The 27,101-nt window shown below is 41.7% G+C and overlaps 4 protein-coding genes across 8 annotated transcripts in view; 2 read left to right on the forward strand and 2 right to left on the reverse strand.

The window, feature by feature from the left end:
- The first annotated feature begins 24 nt into the window (after positions 1 to 24).
- Positions 25 to 3,296, forward strand: LOC144068892 (ras-related protein Rab-19-like). Its single transcript, XM_077593807.1, has 4 exons — positions 25 to 640; positions 2,363 to 2,546; positions 2,634 to 2,737; positions 2,819 to 3,296. The coding sequence occupies exons 1-4, from the start codon at positions 446 to 448 to the stop codon at positions 3,002 to 3,004; spliced, it is 669 nt and encodes a 222-aa protein (XP_077449933.1). The 5' UTR covers positions 25 to 445; the 3' UTR covers positions 3,005 to 3,296.
- A 354-nt stretch (positions 3,297 to 3,650) lies between these two features.
- On the forward strand, positions 3,651 to 13,879 carry LOC144068890 (E3 ubiquitin-protein ligase TRIM35-like). Of its 2 annotated transcripts, none has more exons than XM_077593804.1 (7): positions 3,651 to 4,079; positions 4,676 to 4,771; positions 4,833 to 5,063; positions 11,903 to 11,925; positions 11,989 to 12,107; positions 13,272 to 13,357; positions 13,613 to 13,879. In XM_077593804.1, the coding sequence occupies exons 1-7, from the start codon at positions 3,651 to 3,653 to the stop codon at positions 13,634 to 13,636; spliced, it is 1,008 nt and encodes a 335-aa protein (XP_077449930.1). In that variant the 3' UTR covers positions 13,637 to 13,879. The 2 variants fall into 2 exon arrangements, with proteins under 2 accessions (XP_077449930.1, XP_077449929.1); XM_077593803.1 differs by having other exon boundaries at positions 13,637 to 13,879.
- Positions 13,880 to 14,860: 981 nt separating this feature from the next.
- Positions 14,861 to 18,824, reverse strand: LOC144068748 (NADH-cytochrome b5 reductase 3-like). The gene is made up of 9 exons (XM_077593505.1): positions 18,512 to 18,824; positions 18,140 to 18,265; positions 17,025 to 17,097; positions 16,851 to 16,957; positions 16,658 to 16,787; positions 16,499 to 16,582; positions 16,337 to 16,422; positions 16,175 to 16,274; positions 14,861 to 15,381 (listed from the first exon to the last, which is right to left on the reverse strand). The coding sequence occupies exons 1-9, from the start codon at positions 18,530 to 18,532 to the stop codon at positions 15,209 to 15,211; spliced, it is 900 nt and encodes a 299-aa protein (XP_077449631.1). The 5' UTR covers positions 18,533 to 18,824; the 3' UTR covers positions 14,861 to 15,208.
- Positions 18,825 to 19,237: 413 nt separating this feature from the next.
- Positions 19,238 to 27,101, reverse strand: part of syt1a (synaptotagmin Ia) — a 64,124-nt gene continuing 56,260 nt past the window's right edge. For all 4 annotated transcript variants that reach the window (XM_077593501.1, XM_077593504.1, XM_077593500.1 and 1 more), the window contains 5 exons: positions 26,076 to 26,243; positions 24,440 to 24,607; positions 23,556 to 23,673; positions 22,700 to 22,833; positions 19,238 to 22,611 (listed from right to left, as the gene is read on the reverse strand). In XM_077593501.1, coding sequence (XP_077449627.1) covers positions 22,405 to 22,611; positions 22,700 to 22,833; positions 23,556 to 23,673; positions 24,440 to 24,607; positions 26,076 to 26,243 — 795 coding nt within the window. In that variant the 3' untranslated portion in view covers positions 19,238 to 22,404. The remainder of the gene's footprint in view (positions 22,612 to 22,699; positions 22,834 to 23,555; positions 23,674 to 24,439; positions 24,608 to 26,075; positions 26,244 to 27,101) is intronic.

A 27,101-nucleotide genomic window follows, 5' to 3' on the forward strand; every position in this document is an offset into this window, starting at 1 on the left:
TAGGGCGGGAGTCCATTGTTTATTTACAGGTGTTGCAGGAAGAGAAAGAGAAAAGACGGGGGAGGAACTGGAAAACATTAATAGTAGGAGACGGGGGAAACGTGTATCGAAGGAAAGGTGCATGGATAAAGCTGAATATGCTAGAAAATATATATATTCTCTCGACTGGATCGACTCAGGAGACCCATACAGCAAAAGGATGTACTTTTTTGTTGAAGAACACTTCCAACTGGAGCAAAAAATGGCAGGACATTTTCAACTTTTGAACAGCTCAATTTGACACCTTGGCAAAGAGTCTTAAGGAACTGGTTGGACTGGATCCATGCAGACGGGTTGCTTGGGATATACCCTGCGGTGAGACATATTTGCTTGCGTGTATTGACTTCCCGCGAACCTCATCCAGCATCACCGTTGACCCCCCTTCAGTCCCCCAAAGCTCTCCAGGATGGAGAGTGCGGGAACAGACAATGATGACTCCTTTGAATACTTGTTCAAGATCATACTCATCGGAGACTCCAACGTGGGCAAAACCTGCGTGGTCCAGAACTTTAAGTCGGGGGTTTTCTCAGAAAAGCAGCAGAACACTATCGGGGTGGATTTTACTGTGCGCACGTTGGATATTGAGGGCAAGAAAGTCAAGGTCAGGAATAATTTGGTCTTCACGCAGTAGCTTTTCAGGGTTTCAAGGAGAAAAGTGGAAAAGATCCATTCGACACAAAGCCTGATAGTGAAGGTTGAGTGTGAGAAAGCTCTGAAATTGGGCCCTTTTTAAATGTTTTTGTCAGTTTTAGCTGCTTCTTATTTGAAACACGCTGACCTTAATGTAAAAATGCTCTCTGCCGTTAAGCAGAACGTTTATGGCCTTCGTTGACAAGGCGGCTTTTTTTAATCTGAGTATCCAGAACAAGTCCGACCGGCATAACAGCGAACCGGCTTGACAGGTTCTCACTCGGTGACCGAACCAAACAGTAGTTGAGCTACATTATGCTTCCCCAAAAACGGACACAATCTATTCCATTCATGTTTCTTTGGGTAACCAATGATTTGAGAAAAAAATCTTCTCAAGGCACTGTTCTGTAAGACTAATGAAACCTCACAAAAAGAAGGGAAAGCACTCGAACACGAAACATGATCCGACGCTATATAATAAATATTTTCCCTGCTTAGTATGCAGTATAAGTATAGTACGATAACTTGACAAAAAAACGGGTTCCCTTTGCCTGCTGTACAAAATGTGGCACATGAAGATCTCCATGGAGGCTGTTGCCATATAAACACTTTTCCCCGTGCTTCAGATGATAAACATCCACACTTACCGACATACAGTCATACCTCATTCATCGCGGCGAACGGTTTCCAAGAATTGCCAAAATGGGTATAACTGCTGTACACTACAGGAGCAGTATTTTTAAGGTGTCTGTTTAATATAATTTGGACCTTTAAACTCCCAAAGTTAGACACTACCCTCTAGTGGCCAGTGCAATACAGTATTACCTCGCCACCCTGCGGATTGACACAAGAGGACAGCATCTAATTTTGTGAGTTATAAATAATAGTGCAGAGTGAGATTTAAAAGTTCCAATAGTAATCACCAATTCATACCTGTCAACTTATACGTTTTTCCCGTATTTTATACGTTTTTTGATCATTTCAAATTGTGTACGCCGTATAACAACTTTTGTACGGGATTTTTTTTAAGCACGTTTTTTGTAAAACGGATCTCGTTTTACGCATTTCGGCTCTAATCCAGATCGTCTCGGTCACTGGTAGCAGACGAAAACGTCATCGTCAACTGCTAATATTGTCATGCTTTAAGCATGATATGCGCACACGCATTCCCCTTTCACACGAAACAGGAAATGATTAAATCATTTCCTGTTTCGTTATTTAAGCAGCTATGAGTCATAGCGCTTGGGTCCGAATACATTCACGGTCGCGTCACGACAACGCGGCGCGACCATAACACTTTTACGTGCACCCTATGTGAGTAAATATGTGCCGCGTTGCATTTGTACGGTTTTCTATTGCTTAATACGGGGAATTCCAATCATTAATACGGGGAGGAATTGGCCCAGGTTGACAGGTATGCCAATTGTAACTAACGCACAAAAAACACGGGTTTAAATACACAAACGGGGGTTGGTTGACGAGACAATTAGGAACACCTGGGTCACAAGGGAAGTTGGAAGCCGAAAATACACAGCAGCTGACGCGAATGAACAAATATGCAGACAGGACACACAAGGAAACACAGTTAACTACTAACCAAAACCCCAAGAAAACATCACAGCCGCGGTAGTCGATACATGAAGAGATGATTTTGTGTAAAGGAGTAGTAAGTGAGCATGTATGATTGTGACAGATGCAAGTTTGGGACACGGCAGGCCAGGAGCGCTTCCGTACCATCACGCAGAGTTACTACCGTAGCGCCCACGGTGCCATGATCACCTACGACATAACGCGGCGTGCCACTTTCCACTCGGTCACTGACTGGATTCGGGAGGTGGATCTTTACGGGGCGGCCAACGTGGTTCTGGTTCTTATCGGTGAGTAAACTGGATTTGTCTGATTTTCTACTTTTGTTTCTTTAAAAAAAAAAAACAATAACAATCTACAAACGTCCGTCGTCCCAGGTAACAAATGTGACTTGGAGTCGGAGCGTGAGGTTCTGTTTGAGGATGCTTGCGCTCTTGCGAAGGAACGGGGCGCGCTCGCTGCGTTGGAAACATCGGCCAAGGTTAGCAAATATTAGAAAGGACAAAATATCTCGCCTGAAGAAATGGCTTCAACGCAGGTGGCTGTTTTTGTGTGTGTCCAGGAGAGTCAGAATGTAGAAGAGAGCTTCGTGTTGATGGCGAGGGAGCTCCTGTCTCGTAATGGGCTGCAGGTCCAGCAGGACGACCTTGAGAACTTCAGCAGGCCTCGGCTTCTCAGGACTAACTCCAGGCCGGTCGACGGAACCGCGGGTGCTTTCGCGTCTGTCGAAAAGAAGTCGTGTTGTTGAGAAGGAGTCGATGAAATGGGAATGTGGATCGCTTAACGCTCAGCATTTGCTGAGCAAACAGTGAAGAGAATTCACGCATTCCGTCCGTTTAACAATTTCAGTTCTTTAAAAAAATGTAATATTCAGTGTTTGAACTTTTGACCTTTCTGGGAAAAAAACAGAGAGCGAGGCATAAAACTGTTCAATGATTAGAATGATATTTACAATTGCCTAGTTTTAGTGATTACATTAATTCAATCGCCGTCTGCTAAGCTTAAATGTTATGCAATTCAATAAAAGCTGCTTAGTTGCATTCTGGGTATCTATCTGCCTTTGAACTAGCATACTATTTTACATTTAGATTCAGGATTTTCATTTATGAATCATATTTCGCCATGTTTTTTTTAAATGCAGCAGAGGGCTGGCTCCTACTTCGAATGGATTGGACGTCCACCGCAAGCAATCAAGAAGAAAATAGAGGAAAAATACATTCGACAATGTCACCGCAAGAGGGCGCCAAAGCGCAACTTTCTAAATATTGGCCACTTATGAGCGTGCCAGAAGCAACGCTTTCATGCTTTGAGCCGCCCTCGTCATTAAAAAAAAAGAAAGCCAACGAATGCCATTATTGCCGAGCGTACCGGATCGCTGCCACTTATCCGAGCAGATGGCGAGCCGTTTCCCTCTTGCGGCCGCCGACCTCTCGTGCACGATTTGCTGCGAGATCTTCAAGGACCCGGTGGTCCTCAAGTGCAGCCACAGCTTCTGCGGGCCCTGCCTCAAGCGTCTGTGGTCCCGCCAGAGCCAGGCCCACGATTGCCCGCTGTGTCGGCGCCCGGTCCGAGGGGAGCCGGTGCCCAGCTTGACCATCAGGAACCTCTGCGAGGCTCTCGTGCAGGACGAAGACGACGACCAGGACGAAGATAACGATGATGACCTGGACCTCAAACCCAGGGAGATGTGCCTCATCCATCGCAAGGAGCTCAAACTTTTCTGCCGCTTCGACCAGGAGCCCATTTGTGTAGTTTGCCAAACGTCCAAGAGACACAAACGACACGAATGTTGCCCTGTCCAAGAGGCCATGGCCGACTTCAAGGTACGCTGCCAAATTTCTTATATGATGTCAAAACGAAGAAAGAAAATCACACACAAAAAAAAGTCAGCAATGGACACCCATCGGACGTCTTTCTCGTTGCGTGGCGATTAAAGTCGGGTTTCCTTGACAAATGGCAAAAAGTGGCAGAAAAATGTCAAAGATGAAAAGTTATTTACTCATTTAAACTGGCAGCTATGATATGATTGCATCATCCTGTTAGAAAATGTTTTCCTTTGATCCATAGCTCATCGACATAAAATAAGAGTATGATCTTTTTTTTTTTATTACTCATGGTCTTATAACAGGTATGTCCTATATCTTGCTCACAATCCATTTGTGGCTAACATCCATATTTGTGTGGCCCATTTTTTTTTTTTTTTTAACAAAAATTGAACTTTGGTCAAAAAACCCTGCAAACCTCAGGAAACTACAAATCACCCTCCCCTGGAAAGTGGCAGAGTAAAACTGAAAACCCCTAAAACTGCATATAAAGCAATTCAAAAACGGGATAAACTGACCGAGCTGCAAAAGAATATTGACAATCCCTCCTGTGTTGACTCGCTCGATCTAAAAATTGAATGCATTTTTTTTTTCAGTTGAAACTGGAGTTAGAGCGGCGCTCCCTGCGCGACAAAGTCACAGGCCTGGATTCCGTCAAGTCCACCCACGAGGACACCGAAGCGCACATCCAGGTGAGCCGCGTGGTGGTCGCAACTTTTAGCGTGGCGCTGACGCCCGTTTGCGTCTACGCAGGTGCAGGCGTGCTTCGTGGAGAAGTGCATGCGAGACGAGTTCTCCCGATTGCGTCGCTTCTTACTGGCCGAGGAGGAGGCCCGCGTGGTCGTCCTGCGCAAGGAGGTGGAGCAGAAGATCCGGGCGGCACGGGTCAAGACGGAAGACATCAACGTCCGCCTCAAGGCGCTCATTGATGCCATCCGAGTGGTCGATGAAAAGTTGGCGTCCACCAGCGTTTCTGTCCTCAAGGTAGAATCCTATCAATCGTCCATTGCTTTGTTTGACAAATAAATAGTAGGACTTTTTTTTCTTAAAAAAAATGACCACGTATAGTAAGGCTTTTTTAACATAAAAAAATGACCATACATGGCTTTTCCCCCCTTAAAATGTCTATGTATTAAGCCTTTTTTTCTTTAAAAAAGACCATGTATAGTATGGCTTTTTACATTTAAAAAAATGACCGTGTAGTTGAAAAAAGCCTTACTATACATGGTCATTTTTAAGAACAAAAAGCCTACTTACTATACATAGTCGTCCTTTAAGAAAAAAAGGCCTTACTATACATGGTCATTTTTAAGAATAAAAGCCTTACTATGGATAGTCCTTTTTTAAGGAAAAAACCTTACTATACATGGTCATATTTTAAGACAAAAAGCCTTACTATGCATAGTAATTTTTTAAGGAAAAAGCCTTACTATACATAGTCCTTTTTTAAGAAAAAAAACCCCTTACTAACATGGTTATTTTTTTAAGAAAAAAGCCTTACTATGCATAGTTATTTTTTAAGGAAAAAAGCCTTACTAGTCATTTTTTAAGAAAAAAAAAACCCTTACTATACATGGTCAATTTATAAGAAAAAAAGCCTTGCTATACATTGTCATATTTTAAGAAAAAAAGCCTTACTATACATTGTCATTTTTAAAGAAATAAGCCTTACTATACATGGTCATTTTTTAAATGAAAAAAAGCCTTACTATACATAGTTATAAGAAAAAAAACCTTACTATGCATAGTCATTTTTAAGTAAAAAAAAGCCTTACTAAACATAGTCCTTTTTAAGAAGAAATGCCTGACTGAGCATGGTCATTTTTTAAGAAAAAAGCCTCACTATAAATGGTCATTTTTTAAAGAAAAAACGCCTTAATTAGCAAGGTCATTTTTAAGAAAAAAGCCTCACTATACATGGTCATTTTTTAAGAAAAAAAGCCTTAATATACTACATGGTGATTTTTTTTTTTGAGAAAAAAAGAAAAATTGACCATTATATAGGAAGGCTTTTTACATTAAAAAGTGCATAGGGAATTCAATGCTTTTATTGTCATTATACAAGTATGAGATATAAAGCTTTCACCACATAGTGCACAAAAACAAACAGACAGGCAAATAAATAATCAATACATGAGAAATGTATAAATAAGTAGTCCAAGTGAGGTTCGCTTAGTGAAGCGGGCTTGTTCTGTCTCAAGTCCAGGATGAGTTCCATGGTTTTTGGAGATGTTTAGCGCCAAGTGTGGTTCCAGTTTACTTTGATTTGCTTTGTACTTTTTGCTTTTGCTTTGTTGTTGTGCGGCCTTTGCGACTGTACTGTCTAACTTATAACTATGCCTTTTCTTGCTACTGTCACAATGAAATTTCCCGAATACGGGACGAATGAAGTTATCCAATCCAATCCAAAGACGCACCACTTGCTGAGTCTATGGACGCAACAACAAACAAGCAGACACATAGGAAATCAATATATAGTAAAGATAAATATATGGCCACTAAAAAGTATAGAAAGGCTATTTTTCTTAAAACATGACCATGTGTAGTTAGGATTTACTATACGTGGTCATTTTGTTGTGACAAAATATGCATGGTCATTTTTCAAAGAAAAAAAGCCTTATTATAAATGGTCATATTTTATGGAAAAAAGCCTTACTATACAATGTCATTTTAAAGAATTAAACCCTTACTTTACATTGTATGGTAAAGTTATTTTTTCATTGTACGTATAGTAAAAATGACCATGTATAGTAAGGCTATTTTTTTCATTAAAATGACCATATACAGTAGGTTTTTTTTCTGAAAGAAAATGACCCTGTATATCAAGGCTTTTTTCATTAAAAAGTACTATGTACAGTATAGTAAGGCTTTTTTTCCCCATTTATAATGACTGTGTAGTAAGGCTTGTATTCTTGAATAAATGACCATGTATACTATACATGGGTCATTTATTTTAAGAAAAAAAAAAGCTTTACTATACATGGTCATTTTTTTCCAGAAAAAAATCCATAATATATTCGGTCTTTTCTTAGAAAATGACCATGTACAGACGCTCCCCTACTTACGAACATTCAACTTACGAACAACGGTACATACGAACATGTCTGCAAATTGCGTTTAAGTCCAAAAATGTTCGCAAGTCCAATTTTGTATTTCACGCCTTTTTCGGAGTAGTACTTCTTTCTGCCGCTAATACCGACGCCTGGCGCTGTGAGAGCTCAGCTCACCCAGCATCTACCTTCTTCGTTGCAATGCGGAAGTGCGTGAATGTATCTCCAGTGTGCAAAGAACCTTTTTCATTTGTATCATTAAATATCTCATGCATCCAATATTGAATATGGTTGGTAAAAAGCTAAAGGCTTCTATTGAGGGAGTTGCAAGGAAGAGGCAAGCCATTTCTTCTGAAACGAGTGGCAATAATAACGAAGCTTGATGCGCGTGAGAGTGGTAAGCGTTTCACGGGCATTGAATCGTTCGACCGTCAGTACCAAAAGACCATGTATAGTAAGGCTTTTTTTCTTAAAAAACGACATAGTATAGTAAGGCTTTTTTCCCTAAAAAAACGACATAGTATAGTATGGCTTTTTTCCCCTAAAAAACGACATAGTATAGCATGGCTTTTTTTCTTGAAAAACGACATAGTAGAGGAAGGCTTTTCCCCTGAAAACCGACATAGTATAGTATGGCTTTTCCCCCTAAAAACGACATAGTATAGTATGGCTTTTTTCCTTTAAAAAACGACATAGTATAGTAAGGCTTTTTTTTCCTAAAAAACGACATAGTATAGCATGGCTTTTTTTCTTGAAAAACGACATAGTAGAGGAAGCCTTTTTTTCTTAAAAAACGATATTGTATAGTAAGGCTTCTTTTCTTAAAAAAACCACATAGTATTGTAAGGCTTTTTTTCGTAAAAAACGACATAGTATAGTAAGGCTTTTTCTTAAAAAACAACATAGTATAGGCTTTTTTCTTTAAAGACGACATAGTACAGTAAGGCTTATTTTCTTTAAAAACGACACAGTATAGCAAGGCTTTTTTGTCTTTAAAAACGACATAAAGGCTTTTTTGTCTTTAAAAACGACTTAAAGTGGTCTATGTAAAGTGAAGCTTTTATTTGTTTAAAAAAATAAATACTATGTATATATAGTCAGGCTTTTGTCTTTAAAAATGACCATGTATATTAAGGGTTTTTATTAAAAATGACCATGTATAGTAAGGCTTTTTTATTAAAAAAAAAACGACCATGTACAGTAAAGCGTTTTTCTTAAAAGACGACAGTATAGTAAGGCTTTTTTTTCTTAAAAAATGACATAGTATTGTAAGGCTTTTTTCTTAAAAAAACGACAGTATTGTAAGGCTTTTTTTCGTAAAAAACGACATAGTATAGTAAGGCTTTTTTCTTAAAAAACAACATAGTATAGGCTTTTTTCTTTAAAGACGACATAGGATAGTAAGGCTTATTTTCTTTAAAAACGACACAGTATAGTAAGGCTTTTTTGTCTTTAAAAACGACATAGTATAGTATGGCTTTTCCCCCTAAAAAACGACATAGTATAGTATGGCTTTTTTCCTTTAAACGACAGTATAGTATGGCTTTTTTCCTTTAAAAAACGACATAGTATAGTATGGCTTTTTTTCTTAAAAAACAACATAGTATAGTAAGGCTTTTTTTCTTAAAAAACGACATAGTATAGTATGGCTTTCCCCCCCTAAAAACGACATAGTATAGCATGGCTTTTTTTCTTGAAAAACGACATAGTCGAGGAAGGCTTTTTCTCTAAAAAAACGACATAGTATAGTATGGCTTTCCCCCCTAAAAAACGACATAGTATAGTATGGCTTTTTTCCTTTAAAAAACGACATAGTATAGCATGGCTTTTTTTCTTGAAAAACGACATAGTAGAGGAAGCCTTTTTTTCTTAAAAAACGATATTGTATAGTAAGGCTTCTTTTCTTAAAAAACGACATAGCATAGTAAGGCTTTTTTTCTTTAAAAAATGACAGCAAGTAAGGCTAAGAGAGTCGGAGAATAAATCTGACTTCTGATTCTTCACCTTCTTGTTGTTGCTGTGGTCCACTGGCAAAATCATTGGGTCAGAACATGAGGCGGGAATCAGGTGTGAGTTCAATTCCACTCGTTGCAATTCTCAAATTGTTTATTGAGGTAATGAAAAGGATAAATACAACTTCCAACTTTACAGTGGTGCAGTGGCAAAGACAATGGGTCAGAACTTCAGGTGGACTCAAGTTCAAATTAGAAGTGAGTTTGATTCCACTCTTTGCAATTCTCAAATTGTTTATTGAGGTAATTAAAAGGATAAATATAACTTCCAAACACATCATTTCAGAAGACACTGTGGTCCAGTGGCAAGAACAATGGGTTGATATTGAAGTTGGACACAAGTTCAAATCTGGAGTCAGTTCAAGTCCACTCTTTGCAAATCTCAAATTGTTTATTGAGGTGATGAAAATGATAAATATAACTTCCAATCATCTCATTTCAGAAGTCACTGTGGTCCAGTGGCAAAGACAATGGGTCAGACAGACCTCAAGTTAGTGGATTTGACTGCCATGTGGGAGATGGGGTTCGAATCCCGCTCTCGTTTGACTAATCACTACACTAGTAGTTCAGTAAATGGGTAAACCTTTTTTCATTCAAATAAAGACTTGGTCATTTTTTTCAGCAAAACAATATTTCCGGTCAGCCTTCGGCTGACCGGAAGACAGTTGGGAGGGGGGGTTCCTGGTGGTGTTCGACAGTCGGCCTTCGGCCGACTGCCGACACCATACAGTCGTTGACTGGCGACACCGGGACGTGAACCCTCGACACCCACGTCGCAGGCAGGTGACTTACCCACTACACCACGAGGCGGCCCGCCTATACATGATTGGAAGTTATATTTATCCTTTTCATTACCTAAATAAACAATTTGAGAACTGCAAAGAGTGGAATTGAACTCATTCCTGATTTGAACTTGAGTCCACCTGAAGTTCTGACCCATTGTCTTTGCCACTGGACCACAGTGACTTCTGAAATGATGTGATTGGAAGTTATATCTATCCTTTTCATTACCTCAATAAACAATTTGAGAATTGCAAAGAGTGGAATTGAACTCATTCCTGATTTGAACTTGAGCCCACCTGAAGTTCTGACCCATTGTCTTTGCCACTGGACCACAGTGACTTCTGAAATAATGTGATTGGAAGTTATATCTATCCTTTTCATTACCTCAATAAACAATTTGAGAATTGCAAAGAGTGGAATAGAACTCACTCCTGATTTGAACTTGAGTGCATCTGAAGTTCTGACCCATTGTCTTTGCCACTGGACCACAGAGACTTCTGAAATGATGTGATTGGAAGTTATACCTATCCTTTTCATTACCTCAATAAACAATTTGAGAATTGCAAAGAGTGGAATTGAACTCATTCCTGATTTGAACTTGAGTACACCTGAAGTTCTGACCCATTGTCTTTGCCACTGGACCACAGTGACCTCTGAAATCATGTGATTGGAAGTTATATCTATCCTTTTCATTACCTCAATAAACAATTTGAGAATTGCAAAGAGTGGAATTGAACTCACTCCTGATTTGAACTTGAGTCCACCAGAAGTTCTGACCATTTGTCTTTGCAACTGGACCACAGTGACTTCTGAAATGAAGTGATTGGAAGTTATATTTATCCTTTTCATTACCTCAATAAACAATTTGTGAATTGCAAAGAGTGGAATTGAACTCCTGATTCCCACCTCAAGTCCTGAACCAATATTTTTGCCACTGGACCACAGCAATAACTAGGAGAAGAATCAGAAGTCAGATTTATTCTCCGACTTTCTTAGCCTTACTATAATATGTCGATTTTTTTAAAAGAAAAAAGCCTTACTATATACAGACGCTCCACTACTTACGAACATTCAACTCACGAACAACGGTACATACGAACATGTCTGCAAATTGCGTTTAAGTCCAAAAATGTTCGCAAGTCCAATTTTGTATTTCGCGCCTTTTTCGGAGTAGTACTTCTTTCCGCCGCTAATACCGACGCCTGGCGCTGTGAGAGCTCAGCTCACCCAGCATCTACCTTCTTCTTCGTTGCAGTGCGGAAGTGTGTGAATGTATCTCCAGTGTGCAAAGAACCTTTTTCATTTGTATCATTAAATATCTCATGCATCCAATATTGAATATGCTTGGTAAAAAGCTAAAGGCTTCTATTGAGGGAGTTGCAAGGAAGAGGCAAGCCATTTCATTTGAAACGAGTGGCAATAATAACGAAGCTTGATGCGCGTGAGAGTGGTGAGCGTTTCACGGGCATTGAATCGTTCGACCGTCAGTACCATTTATAAACAGAAAGATCGAGCAGCAGGACCCAAATATTGAACGTTGCACAAAGTTTGCAAATCAATTGAATGATGCCATACAGTGCTACCGCATCATTTATGATGAAAAAAAACTGTGCAATCGTCATTAGGTCGCTTCTTTTGGCCAGTTTCTAATACATAAATCTCTCTCTACAGTACTGTACATATTCTCTCCATTTTATTATTATTTTTTTTTCAGTACAAACCAATGCGTGTTACTTATACAAGCCTTAAACATACAAATGCACTTATATAAACCTTCAATATACTTATATCGGCCTTAAACATAAATTATAATACAAAATATAGCACTGAATCAACTTACAAACAAATTCAACTTATGAACAATCGCTCGTAACCAATTGCGTTCGTAAGTAGGGGAGCGTCTGTATAGCAAGGCTTTTTTACATTTAAAAAATGACCACTTACATGTACCAAATTTTGCTCCCTATATTTCTTTCAGAACGGCAAGGGCGCAACAGCTGGGTAAAGATCTCGTACGTCCTTTCCCATCCACGCTGTAACGGGAAACTGACGCCTTTTTCACAGCGCCGACATGCAGATGGAAAGCCGCGCGGCGATTTCAGGCTTCCTCGTGGACGAGACCAAATACTTGGGATCGCTCAGCTTCCATGTGTGGGAGAAGATGAGGGACATCATCAAGAAGGGTGAGGAGCTCATCAGCTTCACCGCTTACTTTCACGTCAAATTGAATAGTTTTTCCATTACAGTGGTACCTCTACATACGAGCATTTTGAGCAAATAATTATCTCTAGATGCGAGAAAGCCAGGTGGCCAAGACATGAGAGGCTGTTTATCATTGTAGCGCACTGTCTTTTTTGCTGCATCTCTTTCGTGTACAACAGATATCTACGAGCACTGGGCGGAGCTTGCATTTTCCCGTGTTTTTCCCCCCGTTAGTCAAAAGGCTACAAAGGATATCAAAGACATGATAGCGAAGTGGCAAGAGTTTTCTGATTTTGTAGAAAAGAGGCACCCTGACAAGCTGGCAAGTGGTCGCGCGTTATCATATTGTGAGGTGTCGTATTGTGCGTGTCATTTTCGAAATATTTTGAAGGGAAGGCAAAAACAAACAACCCTTGATGCATTCCTTTTAAAAACTCCCGCTGAGCGTCCGGGTGGAGTCAACCCGGAGAACAAAGGTAAAAAAAAATTAAACAAAATTAGAATTCAGTTTTGTGTAAAGGTACATTAAACTTAGTATGTTTGAGTGTGTCTATATATATTAATCCAAGTTCATTTAAATTTGTTTGTTCTGTTACGCGGGCGTTGCTGTGGAGAGTTTGCATGTTCTACCTGGGCTCGCGTGGGTTTTCTCCAGGTCGGTCCACCTGTGTGGAGTTTGCATGTTCTACCTGGGCCTGCATGGGTTTTCTCCAGGTACTCCCACATTCCAAAGACATGCATTGTAGGCTGATTGGATACTCTAAATTGCCCCTAAATGAGTGTGAGCGTGAATGGGTTGTTTGTCTCCTTGTACCCTGCGATTGGCTGGCCACCAATTCGGGGTGTCCCCCGCCTCTGGCCCGAAGTCAGCTGGGATAGGCTCCAGCACCCCCGCGAACCTAGTGAGGAGATAAAGTGGTTCAGAAAATGAGATGACTTCCAATTCATTTGAAACGGGTTAAAAAAAATGCATCGACATCTACAAGTGACAATCAGGATTGGAGTCTTAACGTCAACGGAGGCGAAAGATATAACGTATTGTCATCTTTTAGATTAGCACTGTAGCCATACCAGTAAAAGTGCAGATGGCGCATTGACCAATAACATTCTCTGATTCTCTTAATGAACCGTGGATCTGTTTCAAGATGACCGCCTGTTACTCGGAGAATACGATGATGACAATCTTGAGGACTCCGATATCAACAATCTTGAGGACTCCGATGACGAGGTGGTAAGTGTTGAATTAGAAGTTTAATTTGAATGAGTACTTGAAATAGGAAATACAAAGACATGAATAGTTAAACCAACCATGACGTGCTCTTTTATGAACACTTGACATTTGCAGCCGTTTACATATTCCATATTTAGCAAACGTAATAGCAACGTCACCTACGCTGCTCAACTACTGTGCAATTGTTTTTGTTTTAGATGACATGTTACATTTTTTTCACCCATACGGCAATGGCTCTGCACTTTTTGTGCAAAGCTGTCTCTCTTTGTTGGCTTATAGGCTGGAATGCCGCTACTCAAGGATCGGAAGCCATCCTTTGACGGTTTGGGTTTTTGTTTCTACCCTTTTACCGTTAAACCTGACAGCACAGTGAACAAACAAGCAACATGTGTCTTCCGAACTACTATAAGATGGAATTGATTTTATAGAAATAAAAGCAGTAATGATTTATTGTTCATGTTGGCTTTAACTTGGGATTCTTCTGGAGCAATGTGTGGACAAAATAAATCTACTTCCACTCCACACTTGTCAGTCATGTAGTTGAAGATAGTATAGCTATGTAGTTTTTTATGCTGTTTTACAGGGCTTCGAAACTTAATTGCTATCAAAAAGATGTCAATATTTAACTAATTGGCTGTAGCTGAAAGCGATGAAATATTTTTCACTTCCAATGGATTAGATGTCTACTAGCGATTGCGATACAGCATCGTTTCAAAGCTACGTTAGCTCAATCAGAATAGAGGCTGCAAATTGAAATGTTTCTGGGAGATTTATTATCACAAAAGCATTGCATACATTTATTTTTATTTTTTTTAGAGCCGCAAAACTTGTTCCATCAACTCATCTTTCTGGCGCCTCCATAAAGTGCCGACATGCATGATTGCCAACATGCGGGTTGACTTAATTAGGAATAGAAAAACCCCGAGTGCCGAAAATAGGGAATGACATTCTTGCATCCACAACAATATTGCACGTCACACCAGTCTGCGTGATTCAAATACGGATGCCCATAAAGTCTCTTTACCATTTCAAAAAATCATTAAAAAGGCAATTGATTATTTTATTCAGATTTGTTCTATTGCATTTAGTGTTTATTCAAGTTTTTTTTAATCACATTGCATTTGTGTTTCAGGGATCCTGTTTGTGAAAGAGGTGATGTTGAATGAACCCCTACAAAATGGCTACCTCAAGAGTAGACACTGTCATGGTTTATTCTAACAACGTCGGATCGACAGATTCAGCGAAACTACAGAACTAAGTATGGAAGAGATCCACCATCACGTCTGTCAGTTTGTGCACGGCACAAGAAATATATGGAGACGGGGACAGAGTTAGATAAAGGAAGGAGTGGGCGACCAAGAACATCTTTACACGATTAATGTTTTCAATAGATGTTCTTGGTCGCCCACTTCTTCCTTTATCTAACTGTCCCCGTCCATCTCCATACATTTCTTGTGCCATTCATGAATTGACAGACATGACGGTGGCTCTCTTCCATACTTAGTTCAGTAGTTTCGCCGAGTCTGCCTGTCCGAGTTCGTTTCAATAAACCATTAAACATATTGCACCATCTCTTGAGGCATAGCCATTTTTGTGGGGGTTCATTCAACATCACCTTTCACAAACAGGATTCCTGAAACACAAATGCAGTGTGATAAAAAAAAAAAAACTTGAATAAACACAGAATACAATAAAACAAATATAAATAAAATATCTATTCAAATGCATTTTAACACATTTTTAAAGTGGTAAAGAGACTTTATAGACACCCTAGATGTAAGGCACCATCTTTGTGCGGGCAAAAGCTACGCAGTGACATAAATACGAGAAGGGAAGGCCGGCGTGGACCTTCTAAAAGGCGAACCTATGCTCGGCGGCGTGGCCCACTTTGTCTAGGTTGGGGTTGCATGCGAACTGGATCATAGGCGGTGGTCCGCACATCAGCACCACGGCGTCATCGGAAGGCGGCGGCAGGTGCTCGCGCACCATCGTTTCGCTGATGAATCCTTCGCTGTACTCCCACTCTGGTGAAAGAAAAGAAAAATAGGCTTTAGCAAAGAATTTTGCTGGTCACCCATCATTCAATGATTTCAATTAGGAATTTGTCTAAGAAGTTTGAGCATAAACAGGAATAAAATGATTGGACTAATTATGGAATTCTGTGGTTGGAGCTTCAACCCCATAGCCCTGGGTTCAATTCCAGGTCAGTCCAACTGTGTGGAGTTTGCATGTTCTCCCGGGGCCAGTGTGGGTGTTCTCCAGGTACTCTGGTTTCCTCCCACATTCCAAAAACATGCGTGTCACCCGCTTCTGGCCCGAAGTCAGCTGGGATAGGCTCCAGCACCCCCTTCGACCCTAGTGAGGATAAAGTGGTTGAGAAAACGAATGAATAACATTTTGTCAAGTCAACTTTTTGTTCTTGTTCAGATTTTGAAATATGTTAATAAAATATTCCTGGGAAAAAAAAACTTCCATACATTTTTGATACTCAATAAATATTCCTGAATTAATCATAATTTTAGTTCTTTAAGTGGAGATTTTTTTGTCTTGGGAGGAGTCACTTTAAACACCCTCTCTAACGGGATAAAGACGTATGTTCTGCCCCCTGCCGGATAAACAAGAACAGTAGGTTTAAATAAGATGCTGGGTGGGCTTTCGATGAAAAAAGCTTTTAACATAGAATATCTTAATGAGAAAAAATAATGAACGGTCTATTATTGCATTAGTTTCTGGCGGTTTCATTAGTCTAAAAAAATTAGCTCATTGTTAAATATCGCGCCCTGTTTTGCAAAGAAGGTCGGTTCGAACGGAACATACTGTCTGGCGCTCTGTCAACGGTGAACCACAGCTTGAAGCGTTCGGGGTTGTTGACTTGAATCTCCTCCAGCTCGGGCCTCAGCAGGATGTCCTTCTCCGTCTGTCGGGATATTGAAAAATAAGGACGACCGCGGCGAGGAAAGCAGGCGCGCGCCGACTGACCTGGTTGGCGAAGAGGAGGTGGCAAACGGTGCGGTCCTGCGGGTCCTTCATGACGGCCGTGATGAGCTGAAGCATGGGTGTAATTCCTGACGTTGACAAAAAAATGTTTTACCCCAAGTGCAAGCAACTCGGTAAAATGACAAATAATATCGTGGGATTTACCTGTCCCGCCTGCAATCATGCCCACGTGTTTGGCCGTCTTGGTCACGGCTGGGGACTTTTTGTCAGCCTGAATGGCAAAAACGCCTGCACAAGAACATGTCCCGTTATTCCCCCCACAAAATGAAACCGCTACACTTCGCATTCGTCGCATTGCCGTACCTTTTCCCTTATAAACGAGAAGTCCACTAGGTCCTCTGAAATCGATAGTGTCGTCGATGCGGAGGCTCTCCAAGTACTGACTCATTTTGCCACCTTCGGGGAATTTCGGGTGGACGTTTTTGAAGTAAACCTGCAGGCGAGAAGAGAATAAGACGGGACAGAAATCCGGAAAAAGCCGCATTCGCGCCATCACCTTGATGACCAGGTCCACGTAGCCTTTGTCGTCGTCGCTAGAGGTCGGCGTGTAAGGCCGCACCACCAGGTTGCCGTCGATTTTGGCCGACAGGTAAATGTGCTGTCCTGCAGGAAATGTGGTCAAATGATATCAAAACGGGACGATGGAAGGAAGGCGCTGCGTCATACTGACCCACGGGGAGACCCAGGACGTGTTTTGCGGACGGCAGAGCGAACCGGAACTTGCGGGTGTCGTGACTCACAATCTATACATTTTTACGGAGACAAGATGTTTTTATCAAGTCGGATTCTGAACAAATGCTACATCTTTACCTGAGCCATAAAACAATAATTGTCAAATATTTTTTGTCAACAATAATAAAAACGCTGTGATAAAATTCGATGGAATTACACCACAAAGAATGGGGGTGCTGAAGCGAGATGGAACACTAGTTCAAGACCAATGTTTAGTAGAAGAAGATGGTAAGAAATAAACAGCTACTTTTTAAATCATAGTTAGCTATAGAGCAGCTAACAGATCATGAAAGCAAAAGGACTATAAGAGCCAAAATGAGTGATTATGTCATGCAGGGCAACACTGAGTTGACCTACTAAAAGATACAAGTGATGTCGTTTTCTTTTTTTAAAAATGCTTCTTAAAATACCTGTGCACAAACAACAGCCACTTTAACGCACGCTACTGATTTGAGGACAGCCCGTAACTCATGTCTTAGTTGATTTCAAGGAGTTTCCCCATTTTATTGAATGTTATGAAAACATTGCAAAAATCGAAAACTTGTTAACTTGGGTTAAAATGGGTTAAGTTCATCCAAAATGATTTTTTTAAATGATGGCATGATGTAAATTTAAATTGTTTATTTTTGTGAGGCTAAAAATAGTCTTGCCAATGCTGACGATGTCTTCAGTTGATTACTTATTTCATATTGAGCAGAAACTTTTGGTTTGAAGGCATTTAAAAAAAATAAAGATGCCTGTCAAAATTTCCGCAGCTTTTGTTATTCATTAAATTTTTCAGTGTCATGGGGGTTGTCTTATCTTTATAGTAGAAAGGACAACAAAAATACTGTTAAAAATCATCATGTTTTATATGATCTTTTTTAAATTTAGGTTGCGCAGTTACTTTCATAAGTGAATAACAAGTCAAGTAATTTACTTATTCACAGAAGTTTGAAAAGGATCAATGTTGTTTCAATCGTGATTACAAACTTTGTCATATCGCCCAGGCCTAGCTACATCCCTGATTATCAATGGAGCAAACGCACGATCGGTTATCAGCAAAGGCTTTACCTGCTTATCAATGAGCCGCAATGCATACTTGACGCTGGGGTCCTGCAGGGTGATCGCAGGTCTCCGACGGGGGAATAGGAGCCGGAAGAGCAAATTAACGAAGCCGTCGAAGCCGCTCCGGATGACCTGCCCCAAATTAGCATTAGCATCGACATGAACATCGCTGGATTGTGCGTTCGAGGGGCAGAGAGGCCCTCGGTGGGGCGTTGTCCCCGGCTTCAAGACTTCATTGAACGCTATTGCTGAACAAGTGAGTCACATTCTCCGGTCGACGAGACCCGGCGTTTTGCCCGCCCGATTGCTAACTTTTGGCCCATTCAGCAAGTCGCCAAAGTGAGAAACATCGCTGAGGTTTAAGGAAACTTTACTCACCCCGATGATGTAGGAAAGCATCGTTTTCTGCGTCGTCAGGGGGCAAATTGCCTGATTTCAGCGTTTTTTGGAAGCAGCTGCTCTGGCGTTTACTCTCAACAGGTCGCCAAACGCGTGTTGGTCAGGTTAGGTGTAAGGGTTAAGTAAGCATCCGTTTTGCCTGTCAAAATAAAAGCCTGAAAGAAAAGGTTACTTATATTGTCGAAAATCAACTTAAACAGAGTAACCCAGTCAATGTAAGACTCAGTATTTGTGTCAACTTCTAAATGATGACATTTGATATAATTTGGAAATGTAGCCGAGTCTGAAAAAATGTTTGAAATATAACGATATCCGGATTGCCTACCTTCAATTATACTAACCTGATTACAGCCATATAACGTCACTTCCGTCAGTCGTTACTTTTATTTGTCCGTATGTAGTGCTATTCATTTCTTTATGAATAAAGTACGAAATACATAAAAAATAGCTACATGTAATTAATGAATGAAAAAAATACATGACAAAATAAAAGCGTTTTTTTCTTACTGTATTTACGTATGAGCACAAACAAGATTTTAAAATACGAAGGACAAGCGTTTAGTTTTGGTGTCATGTGAATAATCGCCGCTAGAGGACAGAAGTGATTCATAAATGGGAAAGCCGTGTTTTTAGTTTTGGCCGCAAGATGGCGACAAAGTCGTTGCGTCATTACTTGCGGAATGAAGACAAGTGGACACGTCAAAATGCTATATATCAACTGGGAAATTAAACATTTTTTTATTGATTGGTCATTTGTATATTATGAAGTTATAGAACAACAGTCAGAAAACCCCACAAGTGAATCACAATATACACGCACAGAAGGAAAAAAACTGAAAATAAAAAAATAAATAAGGATGAACAATTTTTACGAACTCACGGAGGAAAAAACGCACAAAATAGTCAAGCAGGCAGTTTTTAAACACAGCAAAGGCAACAAGGATGGTCGTAGACTTTTTACACCGCTTCGCTCTGATTGGTGCAGGGAATCGTCCGAGGCGGAGCTCGGCGCTGCAGTTGAATGAATGGCTTTTATTTAATTTCTTATTCTCTTTTAATTGTTTCCCTGCACTGCCACCTGCCGGCCGTCGTCGCATTCCCGTCATTTTTCCACTTTGCACGTTTTATTTTCCTGTTTCTCGAAAGTTTGCTTCAGGGGGGCGGGGTTTGAAAATGACACGAAAGGGGAAAAGTTTTTTTGTTTTTATACAAAATAAAAGTGCAAAATACATCTAATCAACACCAACACAGTTTGTACTGTACATTCAACATTGTAACCTCCAATAGAAAAGGATGGCGAACACGTAAAAGAAGATTCCATTATTATATTTCTTATAGATATACATTTTTTTATGTAAATATGTACACACACAGATTTGGAGAGCTCGTTTGGTATTCAACTCCCTGAACTGGAAAACCGAACCAAACGGGAAACGTCGTCGCTGCTTCCTGGCTTGGATTTTTGCCGTTTTTTTTATGACGGGATGAGTATTTCGCACAGCGCCCGACAAACTCTCTCGGCAGGTCATCAGCGACACCACTAAAGGACAGACTAGCGCTACACGTCTACACGCACGGCATCACAGTGATACACGAAGCGAGCGCCCAGTCAAGGCACGCCCGGGAATGGCGGATGGCGATGGGCAGCTACATGAGAACACCAGAGGCAAACATGGGAAAAAAAGCCCCCCTGACCACCCGGAGACTCCATTTGGTCGAAAGCCAATCGTCATTTCGCCGTTGAAATCAGCCAAATTCACTTAATACACTGGCTGCCATTGGCGTTAACGACCAGCAAACGGTGGAGCAACATGAGTAGACAGAAAACCACAATATTATATTTTCTTATTAATCTAGGGCAGGCCTGTCCAAGCCTTCACACTAAGGGCCGCAGTGGGTGCAGGTTTTTGCTCCAACCGATCGAGCAGACAGTTAAACCAATGAGGTTTCTTCTTGACAACCAATCAACTACAGTATTTTCTTGCATATAAGCCATATTTGTAATTAAAAAAAGATGATTGAATCAAGGGCACAAGACTTGGTATACTCTTTTTCAACAGTAGATGTAGCGGTAAGTGGTAACATTTGCTATTTGTTGGTTATTTTCTGTTTTGCATTAAGAAAACAACCATTACCTGATGAATTAATTCCTTATGTGCTTTTGATTCATACAGTAGAAGAAATACCATGTGCAATGATTTTTCTTAAGATTTTCCCTTCAAAGTAACACATTTGTACTCCCTATTAAATCCATGAATATGGAGGTGAAAATTGTGAATCCGGGGGGGGGGGCTTATACACAAGAAATTGTCAAATGTAACGTATTTAAGGCAATTTTAAGGGTTTGGATTATGTGCGAGTAAATACGGGAGTTACACTTTTAAGACACCAGATTGGTGAAAATGTATCTTCTTTGGTTGGAAAAAAAACCTGCCCCCGCCGCGGCCCTTGAGGACCGGTTCGGACGCCCGTGAATCGGCCGATACCACGAATTGGTATTGGGAGATATTTGCTTGCTAGCGTGAACGTTTCCTCAAGTTTAAAAATGCTGAACAAAACTTGTTTTGTCACAGAGCAAAAACAACCAAAACTGCAAAAGGGTGCGAACGGGCACAACGCATTAGCAAAAACAAAACAAAATAAAATAACGCCCGGAAAGCTGACGCTCGTTTTGTTTTGGCAGTGTTCACGAACCGGCGTCGCCCAACGCAAAAAAATCAAAACTCGTGGGCGCCGGCCGAAGAGGCTAACAAAAACGAGGGGCGCATTTAAGGACACGGCGGCGACTTGGTGCTTTTATCACGAGGGTTCAACTTGGGCGGGGTCGTAACAATTGGCGACCGACAAATAAGTAGAAAAAGCTCGTACGAAATCGCGCGCGTCTTTTGTCCCGAAACGTGGAATGCAGTAACAAGAAGTATGTATTATTCATAAATCCTGGATCGGGTCATATTGGCTCTGGTTCACAATCAAGCATTCACACGCTTAAAATAAAGCATCTTATTAGAAACATCCACCGAGAACAACAACATAGAAACAACTAGAAATGCGTGGCCTGCTTCACGTACATCGTACGATGCGTGGATGGACGTCCTATGTACAAAAAAATTCGCTCATGCGCTATATGTCAACTATACGCATTATATTGCTTAAAATAAGGGGCGGGGCCAGGGGGGAGGGGCGGACAACCGAGCGACAAGAAGACCATGATGGCGGGCGGGAAAGCGATGAGACGTGTCACCGAGGTATTTACAAAGATTGGCTATAGAAGGACAGGGTGCGGCAACTTGGATGTCCCGGGGACCACTTATTGATTTTTAAGCGCGTCCAATCGTGCTTTTTCTCTGAATTTGCTTGGCCTACAACGCCACGTGCCAAAAAGATGAAATGAAAAATTCCATTCACGCCACGACTTAAGAGGTTCTCGCTTCGATGCCATTTGAAAACACGGACAGGCGACATTGGTGTATGCTTCTTATGCGATTGGACGGCGACCAGTCCTTGCTGGAAAAATGTCTGAGTGCAAAATGCCTATCCGAAAGTTATTTTTGATCGTTCTTATGTTGGAAATGAAATCAAAAATTATAATAGAGTACGAATCTGTATTGTGTGAAGCGATTGTTATCAAACTGTTTATACAATTAATTTGACTGACATTTTTTTTTCATTATTTACAGTAAATAAGTTAGCCCAGATGATATAACGGGACGAAAAGAGTATCGGGACAAACGTTTGAAAGAAGCAAGGCGGTGGCCCCCGGGTCATACGTTGCCCACCCTTGCTATACAAGAAGGCAGGAGCGTGGAGGAGGAGCTGACAGTCAGGGGAGGGGGCGGCTTTTTTCAAAGGGGGTGGGGCTTATGCTTCTTTGCTTATTTCTTGGTGGAGAGCTGCGCATCCACCTCTTCCTCAGGCTTGAGCACGTGCCACTGAGCGATGGGTCTCCTGGGATTGGCCAACATGTCGGACCAATGGCGGATCTCCGTTCCCGAGCTGTTGAGGCCCACGAACACTTTGCCGATGGCGTCGTTTTTGCCGATCTTGTCGTAGTCCAGCACCGTGATCACCACTTGCACCTTCTGCAAAGTCCACATGGGGCGCACGGCTCACGCCAATGGATTGGCGGCGGCGGACGGACGGACGGACGGGGGTGCGGGGCTTGAGTACCTGGATTTGTTCGAAGGGGACTTCGAAGCTGAAGGACTCGTTGTAGTACGGGTTGAGCGTGTTCTTCTTGATGGTGGTCTTCTTTTTCTTCAGACGTTTGCCGTTCTGCATTAGGTGGATCTTCACGTAGGGATCTGGCGTGGAGGAGTGACAGTTTTTCCAAATTCATTTATTTTCTGGGGTTGTTTTTGGAAGGATTTTTTCTTCTTCGTTTTCCAAATTCATTTATTTTCTGGGCTTGTTTTTGGCATGATTTTTTCTTCTTCGTTTTTCAAATTCTGATTTTTTCTGGGGTTCTTTTTGCAATGATTTTTTTCCTTCACATGTGTGTGCGCCTGTGCCACTTGCGGGTGCAGCGCGACCAATCCAAACTGACGCGAGCGCATCTAAGATGACAGGCATTCTATTTTTACCCTCCTTTGATGTTCACTGGGCAAAGCGGCACACTCCCAGCATGCAATGCGAACGGCCGCCGCGCTCCACGCCAACCCCCCCTCCCGTAATAATCCGCCGCCTCGTCGCCCGTGCGCAAAAAGGCAGCGATAACACTCGGCGGAAAAAAACGCTTCTCCTCGTTCAGGTGCATTTTCCCCGCAAGAGGTCACTTGGCGCCGCATTCAACGTTCCGACTGTCAAATGCTTTTCGAGTGGGTGGATAAACCCCGGATTTTCTCGTGCTTTGACGGGCCGTCGGCGCGAAAGAGGCCTCCCGATCATCGTCGCGGCAGTCGGGCGAAAAAAATTCCATGTAAATTTCTTAAGATTTGGCTGTTTTTTGTCCCCTTTTTTGACCGACGTGGGGGAAAAAAGTGACTCCGTTCTTCGTTTTCCAAAACGTATGCTAGCTAAAGCTCACCTGACAGCCCGCCAACGTCCATCTTCTTCAGGTTTTTGGCCTCCAGGACCACCACGGTTAGCTTACCGGCAGTTGGCACGTAGCGCAGGGAGAAGCAAATGTCGCCCAGTTTTTCTTGCTGTGACAGAAAAAAAAAAAAATCCACAAAACGATTGGTAACATTTTCAGTTGTAATCTGTAAACAAAGGTCAGGGAACACATTGTAAAATTCATGACGTCTCCCGACGTTTATTGCCTTCAAATGAGCTGCACCTGGCAACTTTGTCGAATAAACGTATAATAAACGCTTCGACGTCATCAATCAAGCCCGCGTTGACATTTCGCAGCTAACGGTGACGTGGCAAATCAGAAGCGTATTCGAGATAAAGCAAGCCCTGAAAACATAGGAGTCGGCGCTCATTTGACCACATTTAATTTCCCCCGGCAGAAGACGTCTAACGAGCTAAAGCTCGGCTCCGTTAAATGCCGTCGTTAGCTACATGCTAATTGAAATAAATGGCTTCCATTACAAAACATTTCATTAGGAAGTCGTGTCGGCGGGATGAATGACTCGTGGAAAAAGGGGGCGAAACGAAGTGATTGTGAGACAATCCCGGTTACATCTGTGCAGCGTGGATTGGTCGCCAGCCAATCACAGGAAACGCAGACCGACAAACCCGGAGCCTCGGAACCGCGTAAACGAGGTGCCGGCCTTCGCGTTAAAAGCACGACGGCCCGGTCGCCGGCCTCTGTCGCAATTAACCTTTAAACGCGTTGGCGGGGCTGAGAAGCAGGTTGCCGTAGCAACGGGCGAGGCTGCGCCATGACATTTAGCGTGAAAATTGAATCTCCTCAACTGTTGCCGGGTATTAATTGAAGGGGAAGCCGGGACGTTTAGTACTCACCTCCTCTTTCTCGGCGCTCTGCAAGTCTCCCCACTCCTCGGTCACGTGGCTAAAGTCCACCTTGTTCATGGGCACCTTGATGTCGCCGATGGCGTCGTGCTTGGAGAAGCGGTCAAAGTCATAGACCGTCATGACCAGCGTCTTCCCGCCCAGCTCCACGTAGGGAACCTGATGGCATAATTAGCCCGGATATTTAACGGCATCATTTTAATGGCTTAATTCAAACATTTGTATACATATTTCATACAAAATTGGTATACGTACTTTTATCATTTTTAAAGAGTTTAGAGCAGGGGTCGGGAACTTTTTTGACGGAGAGAGCCATAAAAAAATCATATTTTCTAATGTTATTTCTTGAGAGCCATTCTCAGAATAGAAAAGTAAAAATACATGAAAATATGTGTTTTTTTTGGTCATTTCACCACTTTTAAAGTACAAAAAGTCTAAATTCTTTTGACAACATTGTTATACTGTTTCTAATAAATCATTATCAATGACATCATGCATGCAGAAGAGTAATGAAACACCAAATTATGATTTAAGTGGTGGTAGAGGTACTGTCAATGCCACAGTGACGCTCCTATTAGTGCATTCAGGACTCATCTCTATCACCAGTGATTTCCATATTTTACTTCTCAGGTTAGTAGAGAGCCATATGCACCCATGGAAAGAGCCACATATGGCTCCCGAGCCATAGGTTCCCTACCCCTGGTTTAGAGGGTAGTAGAGAGATACCTCTACTTATGAATGCTACTACACGTTAAATTTTCAGGTTCCGAAACTACTGTTCCAATATACAAAAACAAGAACCAAGTTACGAAACCCCCTAAAGCATAAATACATTTACTGTGTCCGTTATTTTATTTAGAAATTGTCGTGGTAGCGTTGTGTTCTGATTGACTATCTCCCTACACTCTTCTGGCCTCTCTCAACAACTCTGTGTTATTTTATCTTTTCTTTAATTCGAGTGTTGTTAGAGCCGTGCTTCTCGACACCAACGAAAAAAAAACAAAAAAGAGCATCAATTTAAAAAAAAATGCTGACAGTCCTCGCTGGTTTATACTTACTGTATGTAAACCACTGCTCTATTTACGAAAAATATGAAACATGTTCTGGAACCAAGAATTTTGTAAGTAGAAGTACCACTGTATTAAAGATTGTGGAATGGATTATGCAAAAAAAATCAATGTAAAATATGCCTCTACTTACGAAAAATCTAAGCTACAAATAAAAGGAATTAGAGGTACCACTGTATATGGAAAATCAACAATTCGGGAGGAATTTTGCAGGGGACGAGCGGCGCTCTCTACAGGCAAAATGTGTTTTCTCCTTTGCCAGCATCGATGGCGATCATTCGATCGCTGCCAGCTGCTCCCGGTCCAACTACTAATTGCTGTCGATGGCAACCGGTGACTTTTGAGAAGCGGATGATGAAACTTGGAAGAAAAACGGCAAGCGCAAAGTTCCGCAACATTCTCGCCTCCGTGGCGACGCGGGCTCAGCACCTGTCATTACGAGCGTGTGCTATTTTTTTGTCAGAAGCCGATTAATACGCCAGCTGGCTCCTGTCGGCGCACCTTGAATGCGCCAAAGGGGAAGGGAAAAAAAAAATCACGTGATCCCGCCGGGACGTTACCTTAAAGGTGAATTGCTCATTGAAGGTGGGATTAAGGGTCTTGCGGTGGACTTTGGTCTCAAACTTCTTCTTCTTGTCGGGCAGCAGATAAACTTTGACGTACGGGTCGGAGGTCCCACCCATGTCCATAGCGGGAAGCTCGGCCGCCTGGATGATCCCCACCATGAGCTGACAAGGGAAAAGACATTTTGTCAAGTTCGGATGGTGACGAAAACACCTGGATGGGATTATTGAACACCTGGGCCAAGATGTATTTCTGGCTGATTTCGATTGTATGCATCAAAACCATATTTTCATTCAACATGATCGAACAGGAAAATAAACCGAGAGGTTTTTTTTTTGCGGACTTCTCACCAACGTAATTAGACCGCGATGGGAAGGCGGTGACGGGATGGTTTGCTTCCCGCCGATAAAAAAGGAGCAAAAAGGCGTGACATTGACGCGCACTGCTTGTAATCATACCTGTCACACGTGGCCATGTTTGCTCATCTGCCGCCGTGTGTGCGTTGCTCTTCAGTCACGCTTCAGTTTGACTAGGCTAACAGTACCGGGGGCTCGGCCGTGACCAATCCCCCCGCCGCGCCCACTGTTGACTGATAAACTCCCTGAAAACAAGTTGACCGGAACTCTTCTGCACAAACGTGGTGGCAAATGTTCATTCATTCAAAACGGATCGGATGTCTATCGTCTTCCACGGCAGTGAGCGGAATAGGAAAAGGACATTTTCATTTGAATTTGGAGGATAATTGCCTCTGAAGATTGGAATATTTGATGCATGATACATGATGCTCCAAAGTTTTCTGAGCTTTTCCAATTCGAATAGTTTGATGTCAATGTTAGAATTAACATCATGTTTAAATGAGTATTTTCTATCAAACTCAGTGGTCAGTGTTTCGATTTCTAAAGGTAGAAAAAAAGTCTTGTAACGAAAGAAGAGTCTTATCTTTCAATTTTTCATACCTGTCAACCTCAGCCAGCTGCTCCCCTTATTAATTACGCGATAAAAAAACGTACAAATGCAACGCG

Source organism: Stigmatopora argus, chromosome 23, assembly GCF_051989625.1.
Source record: "Stigmatopora argus isolate UIUO_Sarg chromosome 23, RoL_Sarg_1.0, whole genome shotgun sequence".
Lineage (NCBI taxonomy): Eukaryota > Metazoa > Chordata > Actinopteri > Syngnathiformes > Syngnathidae > Stigmatopora > Stigmatopora argus.